Below are 25,357 nucleotides of genomic sequence, written 5' to 3' on the forward strand. Positions count from 1 at the left end.
TCTCTTCCAGGGCAGCAGTGAAAGTTGCCCATACAAATCAACAGAGAATGGCGGGATTGAAACATTTTTAAAGGATTGTAAGGAGCCCGCCCGCCAGTAAAAGGTGGCAGCACGAAAACAAGAGTGCTGCTCTTTCTCTCCCAAGCGCATCCAATAGGGTTAACTCCCTAGTAAAGCCTTCCTCAACCTCGTGCCCTTCAGATAGAATCATAGAATAGTAGAGTTGGAAGGGGCCTGTAAGGCCATCTAGTCCAGCCCCCTGCTCATGGCAGGAATTACCTTAAAGCATACCTGACAGATGGCTGTCCAGCTGCCTTTTGAGTGCCTCTAGTGTGGGAGAGCCCACACCATTTAACAGTATTTATGAACTGCTCATATTAAAGACATTTCTAAGCAACTTATCTCTAGGTGAGTCTGTGTATGTGTTGAGACTGCAAGTTCCATCATCCCCCAGGCAGGCTGCCCTGAAATATTAAGGATTGCAACTGCAGGGTAGGACACAGGCAGGAAATGTGTAGCTCTCAAAATGTTGCTGGACTGCAACTCCCATCAACCCCAGCCAGGATAGCCAACGACAAAAAGTGCAATCCCAACAGCTGGAAAACCGCACATTTTCTCTTCTGTGGCACAGAGGTGATAATGATTCTAATCTCATCTCAGCCTCAAATTCCCTAAACTGCCTGCTACCAGCCTTAATCCCCACCCTTGAAATAGGAGGACAATAGCACTGGCCTACTTTGCAGGGTTGTTGTAACCTATTTCTATTATTAGAAATTAAGTTCTATAGCAATTTGACCCAAACTGTAACTGAAAATATATTGAGCAACACTTGCTCAACCAACAAGAAGTGTTGACACATTAGTCAAGAGTGTGAACCTCCCAGCGAGGACAGGAAGAGTAGCAACCACAAAGGAACAGATGTTCCAGGATTGCAGTACCCATCTGTGTATTGTTTTTCTAGTCTTAGAATTATCTGCACTCTGCACATGCATAAATGCCTTGTCTATCATTGGTTACTGTATTGCAAAACTGTATTATGATTGGTTTATTATATGAAGAAGCTCTGTTGTTGCTTCTGAGGATGTTACCCTATAAGTATGTTAGCTTTGCCTGCAACTAGTGGGCAGTCCTTCAGATCCTAGGGTTTACCACCTTGCAGCACCGCAGGCTGCACATAATAAAACGTTTCCAAGATGAGAGAAATGGTGTCTTGAGAGTCTTTGACCGCCACTCAGCGAACCAAGGGAACCTGCCCTTTCGGGTTCCTCCACAAATGAAGGGGGATCACAACAGCAGACTTCAAAAATTTGAACCGTGGTCACACAGAAGGTGGCAAAGCCTTGCTCTCTGATGCCCCTTGGGGGTGGGATCTTTAAGCCCACTTATTGGAGGGGAGATTTTGGTTAAACATTATGAGTAAGAGCAGCCTGAGTCTCTAAGGCTGGCGTCTTCAATGCGTTGCCCACAGCTGCCTCTCACTGGGTTCTTTTAATGCTTGCTCCCCTCCTGATTTTTATTTTCTTTCTTAAGATTTTTTTAAAAAGCAAATTTAAATTTTTTAAAAAATTGGGAGGGCAGCTCACTGCAGAACAAAGAGCTGCCCTCCAGGACCTTCCTGATTTGAGTACAAAAGAGTAGTTCGGTGTTTTGGATCTCACCCACCCACAAACACCCCTTTGCCTTGTGCTTCAGCTTCTTGGGCCAATTATTTTCGTCTAGCCTCTTCAGTTTGCCTTCCAGGAAATAAGTGGGGATAGGCCACACCCACCATGGCAGCCATTTTGCGAGAGTGCCCACAACGCCCCTTTCAAAATGTGCCTGCTAACCCCAAAACATTGAGTTCTAGGGAGAGAGGTGGGCTTGCCCCCTCCCGACTAGGGATCCTTCGAGCATCAGCTTGAAAGCCATCTGTAGCTTTTGTGTATCTTGTATGACACAAAACTGGGTGGGACAGCTAATACCCTGGAAGACAGAAACAAACTTCAAAGTGATCTTGATAGGCTGGAGTGCTGCCTGAAAACAACAGAATGAAATTTAATAGGGATAAATGCCAAGTTCTATATTTAGGAAATAGAAACCAAAGGCACAGTTACAAGATGGGGGACACTTGGCTCAGCACTACTACAAATGAGAAAGATCTTGGAATTGTTGTAGATCGCAAGCTGAATAGCAGCCAACAGTGCAATATGGCTGCAAGAAAGGCAAATGCTATTTAGGGCTGTATTAATAGAAGTATAGCTTCCAAATCACGTGAGGTACTGGTTCTTCTCTATTCAGCCCTGGTTAGGCCTCATCTAGAGTATTGCATCCAGTTCTGGGCTCCACAATTCAAGAAGGACGCAGACAAGCTGGAGCGTGTTCAGAGGAGGGCAACCAGGATGATCAGGGGTCTGGAAACAAAGCCCTATGAAGAGAGACTGAAAGAACCGGGCATGTTTAGCCTGGAGAAGAGAAGATTGAGGGGAGACATGATAGCATTCTTCAAATACTTAAAAGGTTGTCACGCAGAGGAGGGCTAGCATCTCTTCTCGATCATCCCAGAGTGCAGGACACGGAATAACGGGCTCAAGTGACAGGAAGACAGATTCCAGCTGGACATCAGGAAAAACTTCCTGACTGTTAGAGCAGTATGACAATGGAACCAGTTACCTAGGGAGGTTGTGGGCTCTCCCACACTAGAGGCCTTCAAGAGGCATCTGGACAACCATCTGTCATGGATGCTTTAGGGTGGATTCCTGCATTGAGCAGGGGGTTGGACTCGATGGCCTTGTAGGCCCCTTCCAACTCTGCTATTCTATGATTCTATGATCTGAAAAGCCCTTTCTAAGGCTATGATTCCATTTTTTTAAAAAAAAAATCCAGCTTGTAAGTGATCGGAAAGACCCAGCTGTTGCTGCTACACAGAGTAAGCAAAACTCTGGTCAAAGTGTCAGACCCGGTCGAAGTTTGCTTCCCATTTCCACAAGTGCTTGGAAATAAAATCCGCCCCTCCCTGCTCTTTGTCTGTCCCTCAGGGGCCAAAGAAATACACAAGGGCGAGCTATTTATTTAATCAAGAACTTGAAACGAACACTAGGTGCTGTGCCATTATCAATATTAAAACAGGGCAAATTGCTGCCCGCAGGCTTACAATCTAAAAATACATTTTTTTTATAATTGAAATGGGAAAACCTCTTGAAAGACAGCCTGCTTGTTAACATGGTTACAGAAGGGTGTTCGTGTAAAGTGACTTTCTGCTTTTGTCATATTTGTATGTTCGCTTTGCTGTTTTTTACATTTCAGGGAGTTTGGGGGGGGGGTTGAATGAAATATGCATAGACTGGGGGGGGAAATATCTATGAACATTATAAATAAAAAGGTTCTAAAATATATATAATAAGCGCCGAGAGTCAAAGAATCACGTGAGGAAAACTTCCACTGCTTACCCTGACATTGCTTCCGTTCAGACATCACGCAAAACCATGGTTAAAGGTTAACCATAGTTTGTTTTGTTGCAGGAGTGGGCAATGTTTGGCCTACAACTCCCATCGGCCCCAGCCAGCATAGCCAATGGTTAGGAATGGTGGGAGTTGTAGCGCAAAACCACTGGAGGGCCGCAAGTTGTCCAACCCCTGGTTTTAATGTCTGAATCAGCAAATCACGGGTAACAAATCTGTTAGCAAACCAGAATCGGAGGATGTGGTTCAAACCATGGTTTGGGCTGTGGTTTGGTGCGCTGTGCGAACAGGTCAACCAAAGTTATGGCCATTGCTCTGCCTCAGGTCAAAAGTTAAAAAGGAGAGACGAATTCTCAGGATGCAAAAGATGTTTCCCCCCCCCCCTTTTAATGTCTATTTATTTATTTATTTTTAAATTTCTGGATACATAGGTCAAATAATGCATCCCATATGTACATTCAGAGTCAGTACAAATATATATATATATACTTATTCCCACCTGGGTTTAAGATTGTTTAACATTAATTAAATTTAATTAAATTTAGGGCGCGTTTCGGCCTGAATTCTTTCAAAGGCCTTCCTCAGGCGGCTGCAACATGATTAAATTTTTTTTTATTATTTTTTATTAAATTACATTTATGGCACAACACATCTTTTGCATCCTGATAATTTGTCTCTCTCTCTCTTTTTTTTTTTTTGACCTGACTTAGATGCTGTTGATTTTGTTCTGTTGATTTTGTTCTGACTTTATACTGTTAGTTTTACCCTACCCAGTGCCTGTTTACCCTACCCAGTGCCTGTTTACCCTACCCTGTGCCTGTTTGCATTCTCTTCCCCTCCTTATTGTTTTATTATGATTTTATTAGAATGTAAGCCTATGCGGCAGGGTCTTGCTATTTACTGTTTTACTCTGTACAGCACCATGTACATTGATGGTGCTATATAAATAAATTAATAATAATAATAATAATAATAATAATAATAATAATAATAATAATGCTCTCCTCCTTTGGGGTTTTCATTGCTCTGCCTCTGCAGGCGGCCTGTGCACAGACGCGAGCATTGAGTGGACGGAAAAAAAGACAGCAAACCAGCAGCTCTGAACTAGTGTGGATATTCAAACCATGGTTGTTTGGATTCTAAACTATGGCTTGCGCAAACCAAGGTTTCCCAGTGAGGCTTCCGTCTTCTTCCTTTGAAGAGGAGAACCCCCACTCCTCACCCACACCATGCCACAGTCAGCTTGCGAAACAACCTCCCGCTTCAAAAGCATTCTGTCACGTGCCACAGAAGGGCTCCTGCTCACGTGCAAAGTGCCCTTAGACACACAGCATTCAATACGAGGCTCTTTCAAGTGTGGTTTGGGAATGGAGTTCTCGCTCTCCGACTCCCCTGCCCTAACTTCGGGCAAACCAGAGTTTGGCCGTTAAGTGCTAACCGGCAGGTAGCCGTTTGCGTTCTGAAACTGGTTTGCCCGAACCAGGAAGACAGCGGGATTCCGAGCAGGCAAGGGAAGGAAGCAGCGCTCCAACCGGAGGGTGGCCGAACCATGATTTGGCACCGCATCCCAGCCGGCTGCATAAACCCGGCCACAAACCCAAGCCGGCCATGCTGAACACACCTTCAAGAAGGCGCTCTAACCAAATCCTAGGCCTCCGGAAAGTATGACCTGGATGATACACTCGTTTAATGCACACATTACATTTCTGGGGTGAACACTCCAAAACACCTAAGGCTAAAAATGTGTGAAGAAGCCCTCTTCCTTCTCCTTCCTTCTTGAAAATCAAGTTCTCTTCCCTTTCTCTCTCTCTCTCTCTCTCTGTCACACACACACACTTCTTTTCTTAAATGCTTCCGAAATACAGGCAAATGTGAGCACAAAGGCGGACACGCCAGCTATGCAACCGCTTCACAACCAGTCGGCGCACTGGAAGGCCTTCTCCCGGGTGTGCAGCTTCTGGTGGGTCATGAGAATGTCCCTCCGGCCGAAGCTCTTTCCGCACACCAGGCACTGGAAGGGCTTCTCACCGGTGTGGGCCCGCTCGTGAATGACCAGGCAGGTGCGCTGGCTGAAGCTCTTGCCGCACTCCGAGCACTTGTAGGGCTTCTCGCCGGTGTGGGTCCGGCGGTGGGTGACGAGGAACTGCTTCCGGCTGAAGCTGCGGCCGCAGTCAGGGCAGATGTAGGGCTTCTCGCCCGTGTGGGTCCGCTCGTGCTTGATGAGGTCCGACTTGGAGATGAAGCCCTTGCCGCAGTGCGAGCAGATGTAGGGCTTCTCCCCCGTGTGGATGCGCTCGTGCTTGATGATGTACGACTTGCGGCTGAAGCTTTTGCCGCAGTACGAGCAGGCGTAGGGCCGCTCCCCCGTGTGGGACCGCTGGTGCTCGATCAGTTCGGAGCGCCACACGAAGCCCTTCCCGCACTCGGGGCATTTTTTCAACCGCTCGTCTTGGATCCGCTGCTGGACCGCGACTCCCTTGGCTTGCGGGCGAGGCTGCGGGCCACGAAGGAGCGGCGCCCTGCCTTTCTCCAGGCGGCTTCCTGGCTGGCTCTCGGAGGCTTCGCCCAGCTCGGCAGCGGGGGAGACGCTCCACTCGGCTCTTCCCGACAACATCCCGAGTGGTCCTGGTTCCCCAGCGGTCCCGGGCTCCTCTCGGCACGCTCTCTCATCACCTACCGGGAAGGAGAATGTTCAAAGCAAGACTAACTCATAGAATCACCAGTTGCTGGGGAACATGGGTGAGAAGGTGCTGTTGCACCATGTCCTGCTTGTTCATCCCTGGCCGATGGCTGCTTGGCCCCTGTGTGAACAGAGTGCTGGACTAGATGGACCCTTGGTCTGGTCCAGCAGGGCACTTCTTATGGTCTTAATCATAGAATAGCAGAGTTGGAAGGGGCCTATAAGGCCATCGAGTCCAACCCCCTGCTCAATGCAGGAATCCACCTTAAGTCATCCCTGGTAGATGGTTGTCCAGCTGCCTCTTGAAGGCCTCTAGTGTGGGAGAGAGAACCCATGACCTCCCTAGGTCATAGGTTCCATTGTTGTACTGCTCTGACGGAGTTTTTCCTGGAGCTGCATCCTGCATTGAGCAGTGGGTTAGATCTAACCGGGGCAGGGGCTCTTCCGCTCAGGGCCTTGGGAGTAAGCCGTCAAGGGCACATGGCGACGTTGGGCAGGGATGGAGGAGGCAGCCTGTTGAGCCAGTCTCTCTCACTCACACTCACTCACTCTCTCTCTCTCTCTCTCTCTCTCACACACACACACACAGACATCATACATAATTTTTCTCTATCTCACACACCTCATTCCCTCATTCTTTCTCTCTCTCTCTCTCACACACACACAAATGTTCTGTGTCTCTCACACGCACATTTTGTCTCTTATATTCTCTCTCTCTCTCTCTCTCTCTCACACACACACACACACCCCATTCTCTATCTTACACACCTCATTCCCTCATTCTTTCTCTCTCTCACATACATTTTGTTTGTCTTATATTCTCTCTCTCACACACACACACACTCTCCATTCTCTATCTTACACACCTCATTCTCTCATCCTTTCTCTCTCTCTCTTTCTCACACACAAATGCTGTCTCTCTCACACACATTTTGTTTGTCTTATATCCTCTCTCTCTTTCTCTCTCTCTCACACACACACTCCATTCTCTATCTCACACACCTCATTCCCTCATTCTTTCTCTCTTTCTCACACACAAATGCTCTGTCTCTCTCACACACACATTTTGTCTGTCTTATATCCTCTCTCTCTCTCTCTCTCACACACACACACACACACAATCCATTCTCTTTCTCACACACCTCATTCCCCGCCCCACCTGCATGCACACCCACAAAACGTCTCCATTGCTGCTGCATCTGACAGGCAGTCTATAAGCAACAGAATTTCTTAAAAAATATGTTAAGCTCCTGCTACGGGAAGCCAGAGGAAAGCATCCCGCACAAGGCCTGGGTATATCAACAGAGCTTCGGCTACTGGACGGTATAGAAATGAAATGAAATCGATTTGACGGCCTTATAGGCCCCTTCCAACTCTACTGTTCTATGATTAACAAACTAAAAAGCCCACAACTCTCAGGTGTTACCCTGGAGCGCTACTATATACTAAGCTTGCTGAGGGGATGTCTGCTTGCTCCAGAACTCAAGGAAGGGGGGGGGCCTTACCCAGAAGGGCGGCATCTCGGTCCTCCTCGTCCTCCTCTTCCTGCTTGACCTCCCCTAAGATGACCCTCTGCCAGGAATCTGATGACTCTTCTTCGGCCTCGGGGAAATGAACCGTCTCCTCTTTGAAAGGCCTCAGCGCCTGAAACGGCAGTCCGGGTCCCACAAAGGGGGCCGGGAGGAGAGTGAGAAGCAGGCAGGCGACGGGCAGGTGGTATTATTATTATTATTATTATTATTATTATTATTATTATTATTAATAATAATAATAATAATAATAATACTATCACACCTTTTCCCCAGTACTGGTTTTCAAGATTAAAAAATGTACAATTCAAACATCTAAATTACAAACGTTAAAATAGAAATAAACCTACCGTGAAATTAAAAACATGTTAAGTAATTCATTTATTTCTCGTTATGGAACAGTTCTAGGCCACCTTCCACCTGTAAGAAGAGCTTCCGCCGACCACGTATCAATACCATGAAAAAGAGCCCTCAAAGCCAAAACAGAAGAGATCAGCAAAACCCATCACGAGGTTAAAGTGAAAACACATCAGATCAAGAAAAGGGCCAAATTGCAGCTTTTTTTGCAACTGAGTTCCAGAATCAAAGGCTCAGTTCAGACGATGCTTTTCTCAACGGTGGTTTTAGAACTCCACAGTGGAGTTTTTACACCACCGTTGAGAAATGGGTCGTCTAGTGGGAAAACCCCGCGGCGGAGGTTTTTTTTGGAAAACACTCCATGCAGAATATCCACGCTGTGCAGGGGAGAGTTTCTGCACAAGCGTTGTGTTGCATCTTATGTGGAGGGCTCCGTGGAGTTTTCCGTTGTGCTGAGTTGACTTTTCCCACTGGCTACAGATTTCCCTGGCAAGATCAGCGAAAGGAGTGAGTGCTGTTCCAGGAGAGCTGTTGGAATTGGTTTTTTTTTTCCAGCAATAGCTGATGGGATACCATCAGGAGGACCGGGGGAGGAGAGAGGGTGGAGGAACTGTCAATCACACATCGCAATAGATTTTAACTCCACGGTAGTCCACAGTCACACAACAGTGCAGTTAGAACATGTTGTGTGGGGATTACCCCTAGGAACTCAACCGCTGAGTGGAGTTCATAGAATCATAGAATCGTACAGTTGGAAGGGGCCTACAAGGCCATCGAGTCCAACCCCCTGCTCAATGCAGGAATTCACCCTAAAGCATCCCTGACAGATGCTTGTCCAGCTGCCTCTTGAAGGCCTCTAGTGTGGGAGAGCCCACAACCTCCCTAGGTAACTGGTTCCATTGCCGTACTGCTCTAACAGTCAGGAAGTTTTTCCTGATGTCCAGCCGGAATCTGGCTTCCTTTAACTTGAGCCCGTTATTCCGTGTCCTGCACTGTGGGAGGATCGAGAAGAGATCCTGGCCCTCCTCTGTGTGACAATCTTTTAAGTATTTGAAGAGTGCTGTCATGTCTCCCCTCAATCTCCTCTTCTCCAGGCTAAACAGGCCCAGTTCCTTCAGTCTCTCTTCATAGGGCTTTGTTTCCAGACCCCTGATCATCCTGGTTGCCCTCCTCTGAACACGCTCCAGCTTGTCTGCGTCTCTCTTGAATTGTGGAGCCCAGAACTGGACGCAATACTCTAGATGAGGCCTAACCAGGGCCGACCGAATAGAGAGGAACCAGTACCTCACGTGATTTGGAAGCTATACTGCAATACTCTAGATGAGGCCTAACCAGTGCTTTTTGCCTGTCTAGCTGGGGCTCTGCAGATTGGGAGGGAAGGAGGCTTGGGAGGCCAGAGGATTCTATGTAAGCTGGCCTCCTTTGCCCACAGAACTTCCCCCCTTCCCTTCTTCTCCAGGGTCGCCTTTACAACGTTTTTGAACCATCCAGCGAGCTTCAGCTATTGGGCGGTATAAAAATGCAATAAATTAATAAATGCAAGCTCAGAGAGGCAACCGGTGCAGTTCTCCCCACGCCAGCTGTGAAGGGGGGCAGAGCAGGGATGCTGGACTCCTGGGTCTGAGGGCCGCCTCCAACCTTGGATGCAGGGATCCAAACTATTCGATCCCCACCCCCACCCCACCAGACACTGTCCAGGGACCATCAGATTGATCTCTAGGATGCTTAGTAATCAGGCTGAACAAGGCCCTCTAGCACAGCCGTCTTCAACTGATGGGGTAGCGACCCAAAAGTCAGTCCAGACGGGTCGCCGCTCCTGTTGACCTACAAAGCTTTTCCCAGCCTAGCTCCTTCCTGTCTTTCCTCTCTCATCTCACACTATTGCCCCGCTCGTGCTCTTCGCTCCTCTGATGCCATGTTTCTCGCCTGCCCTAGGACCTCCACTTCCCTTGCTCGGCTTCGTCTATTTTCTTCCGCCGCCCCTTTCGCCTGGAACGCTCTTCCAGAACATTTGCGAACGACAAGTTCAATCGCAGCTTTTAAAGCTCAGCTAAAAACGTTTCTTTTTTCTAAAGCCTTTAAAACTTGATTTTGATCTGACTTTGATACTGTTAGTTTTACCCTACCCTGTGCCTGTTTGGTGCATTCTCTTCCCCTCCTTATTGTTTTATTATGATTCTATTAGAATGTAAGCCTATGCGGCAGGGTTTTACTATTTTATTGTTTTACTCTGTATAGCACCATGTACATTGATGGTGCTATATAAATAAATAAATAATAATAATAATAATGTTGTTTGGACTTTATACTGTTAGTTTTACCCTACCCTGAGCCTGTTTACCCTACCCAGTGCCTGTTTGCATTCTCTTCCCCTCCCTATTGCTTTACTATGATTTTAATAGAATGTAAGCCTATGCGGCAGGGTCTTGCTTTTTACTGTTTTACTCTGTACAGCACCATGTACATGGATGGTGCTATATAAATAAATAAATAAATAAATAAATAAAATAATAATTGTGAGATTGTGAATGTGGGTCCCATGTTGCAGGTTGGGAGTTGGATGGAGGTGGGTCTCAGGATTGATATAAATTATCATACCAAATACGAATTCAAGTCGCAAAAGTATTTGAAGCAGAAAGTATTTAAAGCAGAAAGTATTTAAAGCAAAGTAGCCAGTTGTATTAACACTCAAAGTAATATATCATAAACACAACAAATTGCATTTACACCTTACAGAATTCCTACACACTAAACGGAATCATAAACATAACAAATGCAGGGGGGGGGGGAAACAACCTTGCCAGTAAGTGTAGTAAAACAGTACCTTTTGGGGGAAACTAATCCTGTTTCATCTGAAGAAATCGTACAAGATGAAACAGGATTAATTTACCGGACTCCTGTCATAACAAGAATGTTACTTCTTTTGTATATCAAAAACACATGAACCGAACAAGGAGTTTATTGCATTTAACGTATAGGAATTCTGTTACGTGTAAATGCAATTTGTTATGTTTACGATTCCATTTAATGCAGTGGTTCCCAAAGGGGGCGGTACCACCCCCTTGGGGGCGGTGGGATGCATAGGGGGGCGTTAAGAGGCAAAGGGGTGGCAGGGGGGCACTTGAGGTGGTCTTTTCCGAGAAGCGCCTCTCCAGAAGGTCTTAAAACCCAGGGACATTTTTATGGGAGAAGGTAATTTGGTCCCAAGCCATATAGGGGAAGAATCCACACATGTATTAATACCGTTTAAGAAGAGCCCTTTTAACGGTGAATTGAAATGTTTCAAAAGCATCAAAACGCTAATGAAGAGACAGCCTGGTGTGCCCCGCCACGCTGGCTGTAAAACAGAGGCATTTGCTCTCTGTTCCCTCCCTCCCTCAGCAGGCCTGTGGCGGGTGCTTCCCGTTTGAAGGGGCCATGTGCAGTATGGCCCCTTCTTCATTCTCAGCTCCTCCGCCCGGCCACCACCGCCACTGCTCAGCCTGGGCGCCCAGACCAGCACGAGTCCCTTTGAATGGGAGGCACCCGCCGCAAGCTTGCCGAAGGAGGGAGGGAAAAGATGTAATCGGATTTTGAATAAATACTCCATTAATTGTTACTCTTTTGAATTTTATTGTTATTATCTTCCTTAGTGGGTCATTGAAAACCGCTATTCTGAATATTGATTTTTATAGTGTAGGGAAGGGCATGAGTTTGTGGAACCAAGGGGGCGGTGCCCTGAAAAAGTTTGGGAACCACTGATTTAATGTATAGGAATTCTGTTAATGTGTAAATGCAATTTGTTATGTTTACGATTCCATTTAATGTATAGGAATTCTGTTACGTGTAAATGCAATTTGTTATGTTTATGATATATTACTTTGAGTGTTAATACAACTGGCTACTTTGCTTTAAATACTTTCTGCTTTAAATACTTTTGCAACTTTAATTCGTATTTAAATTGCTCCACCTGGAAGTTAAACGATTCCATTTAATGTATAGGAATTCTGTTACGTGTAAATGCAATTTGTTATGTTTATGATATATTACTTTGAGTGTTAATACAACTGGCTACTTTGCTTTAAATACTTTCTGCTTTAAATACTTTTGCAACTTTAATTCGTATTTGGTACCATAATTTATATGCGTAGGAGCGTACAGAGACACCTCATGTTCTTTTATTAAACATTTAACTGTATTCAGTGTATGCAGTTGGGTGCTCTCTGGGCTTTGTTCTTAATGGTATTTTTCCAACTGTAGCCCATTTTTTTTGTTTTTGGGTCTCAGGACTGGACCAGTTGAAGACCGCTGTTCTAGCATTTCCCGATTCTCTGCGGTCGGATTCCCCAGCCACCCACACAGCCCTCCTCTCAAAACAGGTTGCCCATGGGCCATGCTGGCTGAGGATTGTGGGAGCTGCCATCCGACACGGGTTGGGGAAAGATGGCCGTTGTCATCACTGCACCTCGCCATAGCTAGGAGCCTCAAGTATTCTCACCAGCTCATCCTGCCTCTCGCCCTCTTGGTGCCGGAGCAGGAAATCCTCCACCATGGCCACCGCTTGGGAGCAGTTCTCGGGCTCCACGTCCCTGACCCAGTTCTGGATCTCCGGGGGCAGGACAGCCAGGAACTGCTCCAGCACCACCAGCTCCAAGATCTGCTCCTTGCTGTGCCTCTCGGGCTTCAGCCACAGATTGCAGAGTTCCCAGAGATGGTTGCAAACCTCGCGCGGCCCCTCGGCCTCCTGGTAGCCGAATCGCCGGAAGTGCTGGCGCTGCATCTCCGAGCCGGCGGCCTCCTCCTCCTCGTCCAGGATTTCTTCCTTCACTTTCAAGCAGCTCACGTTGTCGTCGGCCCACAGGGTGCTCTCGGCCTGCGGGGTTTCTTTACAAAGGTCCGGCAGGAGACGGGCCATCCTCTCACCCCTCAGGTGCCGAGCAGGGGGGGACGGCTGCGCTCTTAAAGCAAAGAAAGGAATAGAAATTATCATCTTTCCGACCCACATGCCACAAGCCAAAGGTGGCGGCGGTAGAGGCCAAACTTTCTTGGTTTATTTGGAATATTGGATTCTACTCCTCAGCCAAAAAAGGGCCCTAGAACATATATAGGATCATTAAAATAGGACAGCCACTGAATGCAAGCTTATAATGGGTCTGTTCCGACACTTCAGACTCTGTGGTTAGCAAAGCTGTGGTTCTGTGGGGTTAGCACGAGCCACAAGCGGTGCTGTCGCCCACAACACTTTTAACCCACGGTTAGAGCCGCTAACCCTGCTGCAGACGGTCCGACTGGGGTTAGTGAGTGAGCAGGGTTTAGCAAAACGCATCGCACAAGACACCTTAACCCCTGTCACTTAGTCAAAAGCCTTAACCGGCAGGGTTTAAGGTGTGTTTTGAACAGGCCCATTCTAAATACTTTGCGATTGGGGAGGGGAAGCAGGATTGATCCTACAACAGGCATTGATTTGCTATCCCTTGGTGCAGGAGGGGTGGGCCTCCCCCTCCCCCTCCCCTCTTTTAAATGCGGAGGTGCAGCACTGAAGGTGCTGTCAGGTTAGAGTCCCGCAAACTCTTTCAGCTCAATGTAGACGATGATGATGACTGATTGCATGTTTTTCTGTAAAAAACACCCCCCCCAATAATTAAGGGTGAAAGGGACTACATAAATGTTCTTAATTAATTAATACTTGCATGCTACTTTGCAATATTTTGGAGAGATTAGTTCCCCCCAAAGGTACAGTTTTACTACACTTACTGGCAAGATTGGGTTTGTTTATTTTTCAGTATTCAGGGACAACACACACACACTATCCAGGATACCACTAATTCAACCAATTCATTCTGCACAGAAGTTCAATAACCTGCTACCCTTTACCCCGCCACACACGCTGGAGCTTGGATAAACTGCACTGGCCTTCCCCCAGCCTGATGCCCTCCAGATCTGTTGGACTACAACGCCCAGCATCCCCAGCCAGCAACCCTCACAGCTAAGCGTCACATTCACTGTAGGAGCCTCCTTTCCCAAGCTATAGATGTTTCAGGCTACAGTTCCCCTTATTCCTGACGCTTGTTTGGCTGGGGCTAATGGGAGTTGTAGTCCAACACATCTGGAGGACGGGGGGGGAAGGGTGATCTATACACAGAAAGACCCGCATTTCTCTACCTCTCTTCCCTCCAGCACAGCCTTCCTTAACCTGGGGCGCTCCAGATGTGTTGGACTGCATCTCCCAGAATGCCCCAGCCATCTGGGAGTTGTAGTCCACATCTGGAGCGCCCCAGGTTGAGGAAGGCTGCTCCAGCACGACAGGAAAATGCCAGCGACGCTTTGGCAGCCCCGTGCTGGGAGGGAAGCGCTTCCCCAGTTGAACTTCTGCCTGCCCTCCAAGGCCCAGCCTCCTCCCCCGGCCACCCACCGCCCTCCCCACTTGCCTGCTTCCTCCCCAGACACAGGAAGGCTCCTGCCCGCGCGTGGGAAAATTCAAAGGCCACTTTCCCACGGGAACCGGAACCGGAAAGAGCTCCCTCCCTCCCTCCCTCCCGCAGGAGCCCTTCCGGTCCTTCTAGGAATGAGAACTCTCTCACCTGATCCCTTTGGAAGACTGAGAGTCAAGACGCTTCCCGTCCGCAGGTCCAGATGCTCGCGGGAAGAGCCCGCAAGAAAGTAGGGCAGGGTTTCCCCTCCAGATATGTTGGACTTCAACTCCCATCAGCCACAGCATCTGGGATTGTGGCAGTTATACCCCAACCCATCTGGAGGGTGCCAACTTAAGACACCCTTCCCTAAACTGGTGCCCTGCTGCCGTTTTGGACTACAACTCCCATCATACCAGCACTTTCAGACCACAACCTCCAGCACTCCGGTAGTTTTGGGGCAGGTTTTCCCCAAACTGGCAAACTCCAGATACGTTGGACTTCAACTCCCATCAGCCACAGCATCTGGGATTAAGGCAGTTATACCCCAACCCATCTGGAGGGTGCCATCTTAAGACAGCCTTACCTAAACTGGTGCCCTGCGGCCGTTTTGGACTACAACTCCCATCATACCAGCACTTTCAAACCACAACCTCCAGCACTCCGGTAGTTTTGGGGCAGGTTTTCCCCAAGCTGGCAAACTCCAGATACGTTTGACTTCAACTCCCATCAGCCACAGCATCTGGGATTAAGGCAGTTATACCCCAACCCATCTGGAGGGTGCCATCTTAAGACAGCCTTACCTAAACTGGTGCCCTGCGGCCGTTTTGGACTACAACTCCCATCATACCTGCACTTTCAAACCACAACCTCCAGCACTCCGGTAGTTTTGGGGCAGGTTTTCCCCAAGCTGGCAAACTCCAGATACGTTGGACTTCAACTCCCATCAGCCACAGCATCTGGGATTGTGGCAATTATACCCCAACCCATCTGGAGGGTGCCAACTTAAGACAGCCTTACCTAAACTGGTGCCCTGCGGCCGTTTTGGACTACAACTCCCATCATACCAGCACTTTCAGACCACAGCCTCCAGCACTCCGGTAGTTTGGGGGCAACCTTTTAGTTTTCCCCTCCAGATATTTTGGACTGAATGAAGGATGAAGAGGTGCTGCATGCATACAACTGACACCTGCTGAAATGCCTTTTTCTATACAATAGTTAAAGATACCGGAGCCCCATCCTCCTTTTCATAGGGTTCACCCTACTCCAGATGTTTTGGCCTGCAACTCCCATGATTCCTCACCATTGGTTATGCTAGCTGGGGCAGATGGGAACTGTAGGCCAAAACATCTGAAGAGCCACAAGTTACCCATCCGTCTTACATATTTATCAGAGTGTGTTCCGCAAAAACAATATTTTGAAGACTTGCCTTAAAAAAAAAGATTTCATTCTAATGCCAAAGGAGTTCATATGTTGGTTTCCTACCCAACCACTCCAAGGGTCCATTCCCCCCCCCCAGATGTTTTACCTGGAAAAATGGGAAAGGACGACTCCGTGGCTGGCAGTGCAACAGAATTCTCTGTTCGTTCACCCTATTTTTCTATGTTTTCCTCTTCGGTCTTCAGATCTTTTGAACGTTCCTGTCCCTGGCTTGGATTCAGAGTTAGTTGTACTTAGGCCCATTGAAATCAACGAGACTTCAATTAGTCATGACTGGTGGCACGGTGTCAAATTTTGAAGTGCAGGCACTCATCGTGGCAGTCCCCATAGCCACACCCACCCATACAAAGAAAGTCCAAAATGCATGTAACTCTAGGGCTCAGTTCAGACAACACCTTAGTCAGGAAAAGGAAAGGAAAGGAACCTCTCATGCAAGCACTGAGTCATTAACTGACTCTTGGAGGGACGCCAGCTTTCGCTGACGTTTTCTTGGCAGGCCTTATAGCGGGGTGGTTTGCCGTTGCCTTCCTCGGCCGTTATTCCCTTTCCCCCAGCTAACTGGGTACTCATTTTACCGACCTCGGGAGGATGGAAGGCTGAGTTGACCCGAGCCAGCTGCCTGAAACCAGCTTCCGCTGGGATCGAACTCAGGCTGTGGGGAGAGTTTCAGCTGCAGAAACTGCTGCTTTACCGCTCTGCGCCACACGAGGCTCACACCTTAGTTAACGCAGTGGGAAAACTCCACTCAACGGTTGACTTTTTAGGGGGTGCTCCCCGCACAATATGTCCTAACTCCACCGTTGTGTGACTGGGCTACCGTGGAGTTGAGTAAAATCCATGGCAACGTTTGATTGACAGTTCCTCTGCCCTCTCTCCTCCCCCAGTCCTCCCGATGGTATCCCATCAGCCATTGCTGCAAAACAAAAGAACGGCAGCTCTCTAGAGCGGCACTTGCTCCTTTCGCCTCTCTTGCCAGAGAACTCTGTAGCCAGCGGGAAAAGTCAACTCCCCAGAGCCCTCTACACAACAGCATGGAACTCTCCTCTGTGGCTATTTTACGTGAAGTGTTTCCCCCCAAAAACCCTCCACCGTGGGGTATTTTCTCGCCAGACAACGCAGTTCTCAACAGTAGTATAAAAACTCCACTGTGGAGTTCTAAAACCACTGTTGAGAAACGTGTTGTCTGAACTGAGCCTAAGACTTTTAATCTCCACACCTAAAAAAGGACATTATAGAGCTAGTAAAAGTGCAGAAAAGGGCAACTAAAATGATCAAGGGTCTGGAGCATCTCCCCTGTGATGGAAGGTTACAACAGCTGGGATTGTTTCGCTTGGAAAAATGGAGGCTAAGGGCAGCCATGGTAGAGGTGTACAAAATTATGCATGGAGTGGAGAATGTGGATTAGGAGACATTTCTCTCCCTCTCTCAAAATACTAGAACCCAAAGGGGTCATCCCATGAAGCTGATGGGTGGGAGATTCGGGACAGATAAAAGGAAGGACTTCTTCACACAACGCAGAGTTAAATTATGGAACTCACTGCCACAGGATGTAGTGATGGCCACCAATCTGGATGGCTTCAAAACTGGGTTGGATAAATTCCTGGAGGCGAAGGCTATCAATGGCTACTAGCCCTGATGGTTGGGTGCTATCTCCAGTATTTGAGGCAATAAGCCTGTGTGCACCAGTTGATGGGGAACATGGGTGGGAGGGTGCTGTTGTGGATTCCTGCACTGAGCAGGGGGTTGGACTCGATGACCTTGTAGGCCCCTTCCAACGTTGCTATTCTATGATTCTATGTCCTGCTTGTTGGTCCCTGGCCGATGGCTGGTTGGCCACTGTGTGAACAGAGTGCTTCACTAGATGGACCCTTGGTCTGATCCAGCAGGGCCCTTCTGATGTTCCTATCTCCACCACAAGAAGGTCATTGGTAAAGCGACTGGGTCTTAAGTGCCCAGTTAATACCAGGCCACCCGAACAAAACTCTGCACTACGAGGAAAGCTCTCAATACTATGTTTTCATGGGGAGAATTCATCCGCCCAACCCCGGCCCACCTACTGCAAGGATTGCTCAGTGGCAATAGGAAAGCCAAGGGGGAGTGGCGGATGACATCAGCATCCCTGCTAAGCAATCATTACTTCAGCCCCAGCTCCTCCCTAGGGAGAGGCCGTGGCTCAGCGGTAGAGCCCTTCCAGGGCATGCAGAAGGTCCTGGGTTCAATCCCTGGCGTCTCCAAGGAAGGCTGAAGGGAGGCCCTGGTTAGGCCTCATCTAGAGCATTGCGTCCCGTTCTGGGCTCCACAATTCAAGAAGGACGCAGACAAGCTGGAGCGTGTTCAGAGGAGGGCAATGAAGATGATCAGGGGTCTGGAAACAAAGCCCTATGAAGAGAGACTGAAAGAACTGGGCCTGTTTAGCCTGGAGAAGAGAAGATTGAGGGGAGACATGAGAGCACTCTTCAAATACTTAAAAGGTTGTCACACAGAGGACGGCCAGGATCTCTTCTCGATCCTCCCAGAGTGCAGGACACGGAATAACGGGCTCAAGTTAAAGGAAGCCAGATTCCGGCTGGACATCAGGAAAAACTTCCTGACTGTTAGAGCAGTACAACAATGGAACCAGTTACCTAGGGAGGTTGTGGGCTCTCCCACACTAGAGGCCTTCAATAGGCAGCTGGACAACCACCTGTCAGGGATGCTTTAGGGTGAATTCCTGCACTGAGCAGGGGGTTGGACTCGATGGCCTTGTAGGCCCCTTCCAGCTCTGCTATTCTATGATTCTATGAACTCCTGCCTGAAACTCTGGAGAGCGGCTGCCGGTCAGTGGCTGTGTTCGCACCACACTTCAGTCAATGGTGGGTGGAGCAGTCAACACAGTTGGTTTTTTTTTGCAGGTACTGCCCACACCACACGGGCCTACACAACTGTGGGTGGTTGGGGCTGGCGTTGAATGGATTAATAGCCACCCTGGCATTGGACTGACACAGTCCCCGCCCTCCCTCCTCCCAGTGCTATCCCAGCAGCTTCTACGACTCGTGCCGGCTGTAGCTGGCTGCTCTTGCCGGAGAACTCTATAGCCTGGCGAAAAGAAAAAGTCAACCGGCTCAGTTCGGACAACGCAAAAACTCTGCAGCCGGTTGTGTTTTTCCAGTGGGTTGTTGTTGTTGTTGTTGTTGTTGACGAAAAAGTCAACCGTGGGGGTGGTTTTTGCCTGACAGATGACACAAATACCACCCGTTGACCACTCAACTGACGGTTGACGACTAAAACCAACGGTGGTTATTGTGTTGTCCGAACGCAGTAACTGTGTTAAAAATACTGGGTTTAGATGGACCCATGGTCTGACTAGCAGCTTCCTAGGTGTACACCAGTGGTCATGACAGACTAAATGCAGGTGGCATAGTGGTTAGAGTGTAGAATATGTACCTGCCCGGACCCTAAGGTCATCCTCAGGGGTCCTTCTCCGCGAGCCCCTGCCAAAGGAAGTGAGGCAGGTGGCTACCAGGAGGAGGGCCTTCTCTGCTGTGGCACCCCGGCTGTGGAATGAGCCCCCGAAGGAGGTTCGCCTGGCACCTACATTATATGCTTTTAGACGCCAGGTGAAGACCTTTTTATTCTCCCAGCATTTTAACAGTCTATAAATAAATTTTCACTTGGTGTTTTAAATTCGTAATTTTGCATTGCTGCTGTTTTTATCTGGTTTTATATTATGGTTTTATATTGTTGTTTTATACTTTGAATGTTTTTAATTTTTGTGAACCGCCCAGAAAGCTCCGGCTATTGGGCGGTATAGAAATGTAATAAATAAATAAATAAATAGAACTGGGAGTCAGGAGATCCGGGTTCTAGTCCCCACTCTGCCATGGAAGCTCACTGGGTGACTTTGGGCCAGACACAAGACTCTCGGCCTAACCTACCTCACAGGGTGGTTATGAGGATAAAAATGGAAAGGAGAAAGACTCTGTATGCCACCTTACATAGGGCTCCTTGCAAGAGGGGAAAAAAGCAGGATATAAATGTGATTTTATACATATGACTTCAGTTTGGATCCAACCCATAATGGATAGCATTTCACTCATTGTTACAGTTATAGCATTAATCGCATGCAGTTCCGGTCTTCACACTCGGTTCCCATGTAAGTTCTTAGCACCAGCCTTTCCTTTCCAAAAAGTGTCCTGGTCTTTATTTTCGTTTGTCGGCTGTCACTCCCATTTCTCAGAAGGGGGGGAGCTCAGGCTGACGGAAAGAGACTCCCCCCACATCACGGAATTTGTCCACGGCCCCGGCGGCCGGTCTCCGAAGCCGGGGCCCTCCTCCGCCGCCACAGCCAAGCCTGTGCCCCTCCCGGCTTCCGGACCTTTCGACGGCTTCTCGCCGCTGTGGATCCGTTCGTGGCGAATGAGGGTCGACTGGTGGCTGAAGCTTTTCCCGCACTCGGAGCACTTGTAGGGCTTCTCGCCCGTGTGGGTCCGGTTGTGGGCGATCAGCGACGAGCGGTCGCTGAAGCTCTTGCCGCAGTCCGCGCACTTGTAGGGCTTCTCGCCCGTGTGCGTCCGCTGGTGCGTCGTCAGCGTCGAGCGGTCGCTGAACCTCTTCCCGCAGTAGGGGCACTTGTACGGCTTCTCCCCGGTGTGGATCCGCTCGTGCTTGACCAGGTGCGGCCGCTGGCTGAAGCTCTTCCCGCAGTCCGCGCACTTGTACGGCTTCTCGCCGGTGTGCGTCCGCTCGTGGAGGATCAGGTGGGAGCGCTGGCTGAAGCTTTTCCCACAGTCCGAGCACTGGTAGGGCTTCTCCCCGGTGTGGATTCTCTGATGTGTGATGAGGACGTTTCTCCTGCAAAAGGTCTTCCAGCAAACGGAGCATTTGTACTGGGACTCTCCTGTCAGAGTCCTTTCATGCACAAGGAGATCAGGCCTCAGCCGGAGAACTTGTCCCAAGGGGATCACTGCGTTTTCCCTTCCAGCTTTGGGGGTTATCGGCTGCTGTATTCTGTCGTCCTCGAGCTCCTCGTACCCGCCCTGAGAATTTATGAATTTCCCCCCTTGTACTTCTGGGTTGTTTCTCCGCAGGCTCTCCGGTTCCTCCACCTGGCCGCGGCGACTGGCGACATTCCGCTCCACCTCCCGTGGCAACACCGCAAACAACTCCGGATCCTCGGGATAGCCTGGCTGGGTTGACTCCTTCCGGCGTGCTCTCTCTAGACAGGCTAGAGGAGGGAAAGGATTCACATATACGTTATCCTCTGCCAAGATGAAAGCATGCTTCAAATCAGGTGAAGAAAGACCGACTTGTCAACACACACAAACCCCACATTTACAGCCTGCTGCCACTACAGCCTCACATATCACAACTGCATTAATAGAAGTATAGCTTCCAAATCGCGTGAGGTCCTGGTTCCTCTCTATTTGTTGTTATTATTATTATTATTATTATTATTATTATTATTATTATTATTTATTTATATAGCACCATCAATGTACATGGTGCTGTACAGAGTAAAACAGTAAATAGCAAGACCCTGCCGCATAGGCTTACATTCTAATAAAATCATAGTAAAGCAATAAGGAGGGGAAGAGAATGCAAACAGGTACAGGGTAGGGTAAGCAGGCACAGGGTAGGGTAAAACTAACAGTAGAAAGTAACAGTAGAAGTCTGCACAACATCAGACTTCTACTGTTACTTTCTACTGTTAGTTTGGCCCTGGTTAGGCCTCATCTAGAGTATTGTGTCCAGTTCTGGGCTCCACAATTCAAGAAGGACGCAGACAAGCTGGAGCGTGTTCAGAGGAGGGCAACCAGGATGATCAGGGGTCTGGAAACAAAGCCCTATGAAGAGAGACTGAAAGAACTGGGCATGTTTAGCCTGGAGAAGAGAAGATTGAGGGGAGACATGAGAGCACTCTTCAAATACTTCAAAGGTTGTCACACAGAGGAGGGCCAGGATCTCTTCTCGATCCTCCCAGAGTGCAGGACATGGAATAACGGGCTCAAGTTAAAGGAAGCCAGATTCCAGCTGGACATCAGGAAAAACTTCCTGACTGTTAGAGCAGTGCGACAATGGAACCAGTTATCTAGGGAGGTGGTGGGCTCTTCTCCCACACTGGAGGCCTTCAAGAGGCAGCTGGACAAGCATCTGTCAGGGATGCTTTAGGGTGGATTCCTGCATTGAGCAGGGGGTTGGACTTGATGGCCTTGTAGGCCCCTTCCAACTCTGCTATTCTATGATTCTATGAACTCACTTGATCACCGTAGGCGATCAGAAATTCTATATAGGCGAGTGAGTGGGCGGGCGGAGGAGGGACAGATCCCTCCATTCCTCCTCTGACAGTACGCTTGGCTTCTGTGATCGCTGCTTGGGAAGGGAAATTCCTCCTCTGCCAGTCTGTTTGGCAGAAGACAACTAGCCGGCTGAGTGATTTATCTTCAGTTCATTACATTTTTATCCTAAATTTCTTCCAAAGAACCCAAGGCAGTGTACATGATCCTCCTCCTCTCCTTTTTTTATCCTCACAACAACCCTGTGAAGTAGGTTAGGCTAAAAGTCTCCCAGTGAGTTTCATGACTGAGTGGGAACTTGAACTCGGGTCTCCCAGTTCCCGTTCACCGCTCTAACTACACCTCACCTGCCACACTGCTAAGAGGGTAGCATCCTGTGTTTCCATGCTATCCACAGAACTTTGCGGGCTAACTTACAATGCTGCGCTAATGGCATGTGAAATTCTGTTCAACAAATTCTCTTCTTGACTGTTAGAGCAGTACGACAACGGAACCAGTGACCTAGGGAGGTGGTGGGCTCTTCTCCCACACCGGAGGCCTTCAAGAGGCAGCTGGACAACCATCTGTCAGGGATGCTTTAGGGTGGATTCCTGCACTGAGCAGGGGGTTGGACTCGATGGCTTTATAGGCCTCTTCCAACTCTACGATTCTAGGATTCTACCAACACTGACGTTGAGGCGCCTCAACTGAAGGCAGCAGGCTTTCTCAGGGTCTGTAGGTAAAGGCCCTTCTCTCCTCCAACACCTTGCTGCCACCTTTCAGCATTTGCCACCTGAGGCAACTGCCTCACTTTGCCTAATGTTAGGGCCGGCCCTGCCCCTGTGGTGTCCTCCGCTTCTCGTAATCCTGGAATCCAGGCTCATCCCATGAAACTGATTGGTGGGGCATTCAGGAGAAATAAAAGGACTAGCGTATAGTCAAACTATGGAACTCACTGCTACAAGGTGTGGCGATGGCCACCAATTTGGATGGCTTTAAAAGGGGGTTGCATAAGTTCCTGGAGGAGAAGGCTATCAATGGCTACTAGGGAAGCTCAGAGGATGGCAACAAGGGAGAGGGCCTTCTCAGTGGTTGCCCCCCGACTGTGGAATGATCTTCCCAATGAGGCTCGCCTGGCGCCAACATTGTTATCTTTTCGGCGCCAGGTCAAGACTTTTCTCTTCTCCCAGGCGTTTTAACAGCATTTAACAACGTTAAGTTTGTTTTTCATGGACCCCAAAATTGTTGTTTTTAAATGGATACTGTTGTTTTTATACTGTTTTTATGTTTTTTTAATTTTTGTATACTTTTAATGTTGACTATTTTTAATTGTTGTAAACCGCCCAGAGAGCTTCGGCTGTGGGGCGGTATATAAATGTAATAAAATAAATAAATAAATAAATAAATAAATAGTCCTGATACTAATCCTGTCATCTATGCGCCTGTAGCAGAGGCAGTATGCTGGGGATCATGGGTGGGAGGGTGCTGTTGCACCCATGTCCTGCTTGTGGGTTTTCCGTGGGCAGCTGGTCGGCCACTGTGTGAACAGAATGCTGGACTAGATGGTCTGATTCAGCACAGTTCTTCATATGTTGTTGTGTTCTTATGTTGCCCCCAGCTCCTAGAGGTACTGCTGTGATGTGGGTTTTGGAAATTTTCATTGGGAATATAGACTTTTTATAGAATCATAAAATAGTAGTAGAGTTGGGCCTATAAGGCCGTCGAGTCCAACCCCCCTGCTCAATGCAGGAATCCACCCTAAAGCATCCCTGACAGATGGCTGTCCAGCTGCCTCTCGAAGGCCTCTAGGGTGGGAGAGCCCTCGACTTCCCTAGGGCATTGGTTCCATTGTCGTACCGCTCTAACAGTCAGGACGTCTTTCCTGATGTCCAGCTGGAATCTGGCTTCCTGTAACTTGTGCCTGTTATTCCATGTCCTGCACTCTGGGAGGATTGAGAAGAGATCCTGGCCCTCCGCTATAGGAAAGCTTGATCGAAGGCGGAGTAGAAAGAAACCATGGAGTGGACTAGAAAGGAAAAAAGTGCTCTTACGTTTGCGTGTGTGATTGAGTTTTTACCATTCCTAACGGACTGCCACTGTCCCTGCAGCTGCACACAGGTGACATACTATTTCTTAACTAATACAAATCAAGTCACCTAAAACGTGGCAGACAGTTTACCCTCGACGTTGTAGAAGGCGGTACAGTGATCAGATTTGCACTGTTGGTTAAGAAATACATGAAGAGTTACCAGTAGTAACACTTGATTTGGGATTTCAGAGCATCCATTTTTAAAATAAAAACGGGGGAGAGATCAGAACAAAACGATGAATGACTTACCCAGCGAGGTGACATCTCTGTCAGCCTCTTGTTTGATTTCCTTGAAGCAGGGCCTCTGCAAGGCTTCTGGTAGGGCCTGCTCTGTGTCAGGGAAAGCCTGCACTGCCACCTGGAACAGCACATGAAACATCAGTGGGGATGCTCTCAGTTCAAATGCAAGGAGCAGGAAGAGTATTTATTTTTTAGAAGTATTCTCAGGTGTGGTTTACAAAAAGATCACAATACTTGACGGAACGCCTCTCCTGACATGAACCAACCTGTACACTACGCTCAACATCTGAGGTCCTCCTCCAGGGGCCTACTCCGAGGAAAGCTTGGAGGATGGGCACAGGGGAGAGGGCCTTTTCAGTGGTGGCCCCCCAATTATGGAACGATCTCCCCGACGAGGCTCACCTGATGCCAACATTGTTATCTTTCTGGTGCCAGGTCAGGACTTTTCTCTTGTCCCAGGCATTTAACAACATATATTGAGGTTTTTTTCCCCACTGACCCCAGAATAGTTGTTATTTATTTATTTATTTATTTCATTTCATTTCATTTCATTTCTATGCCGCCCAATAGCCGAAGCTCTCTGGGCGGTTCACAAAAATTAAAACCATGAAGAGCAGAATAAAACAACCAACAATTTAAAAACGCAAATACAAAATACAATATAAATACAATATATTTTTTAAAATGGATATTGTCTGTTTTTATGCTTTTTCTGGTTTTAAATTTTGTACGTTTGTTTTTAATGTTCCGTGTTTTAATCTCTGTAAACTGCCTAGAGAATTTCGGCTAAAAATGTAATAAATAAATAAATAAATAAATAAGAAGAAAAAGAAGAAGAAGAAGAAGAAGAAGAAGAAGAAGAGAATTAAAATGTCTATACAAAATAACAAGCATCTCAAAACAAGTGAAAAGCCACAAGAGGAGGAAAACAGCACACATAAAAGC

The 25,357-nt window shown here is 48.1% G+C and overlaps 1 protein-coding gene across 1 annotated transcript in view; it reads right to left on the reverse strand.

Moving 5' to 3' along the window:
* Positions 1–25,357, reverse strand: part of LOC134396263 (zinc finger and SCAN domain-containing protein 2-like) — a 43,956-nt gene that overhangs the window by 13,674 nt on the left and 4,925 nt on the right. Inside the window, exons 3-5 of the mRNA XM_063122684.1 lie at positions 24,422–24,530; positions 20,187–21,035; positions 5,366–5,885 (exon numbers count right to left, since the gene is read on the reverse strand). Of these exons, the coding sequence (XP_062978754.1) occupies positions 5,366–5,885; positions 20,187–21,035; positions 24,422–24,530 (1,478 nt within the window). The remainder of the gene's footprint in view (positions 1–5,365; positions 5,886–20,186; positions 21,036–24,421; positions 24,531–25,357) is intronic.

Source organism: Elgaria multicarinata, chromosome 3 (assembly GCF_023053635.1).
Source record: "Elgaria multicarinata webbii isolate HBS135686 ecotype San Diego chromosome 3, rElgMul1.1.pri, whole genome shotgun sequence".
Classification (NCBI taxonomy): domain Eukaryota; kingdom Metazoa; phylum Chordata; class Lepidosauria; order Squamata; family Anguidae; genus Elgaria; species Elgaria multicarinata.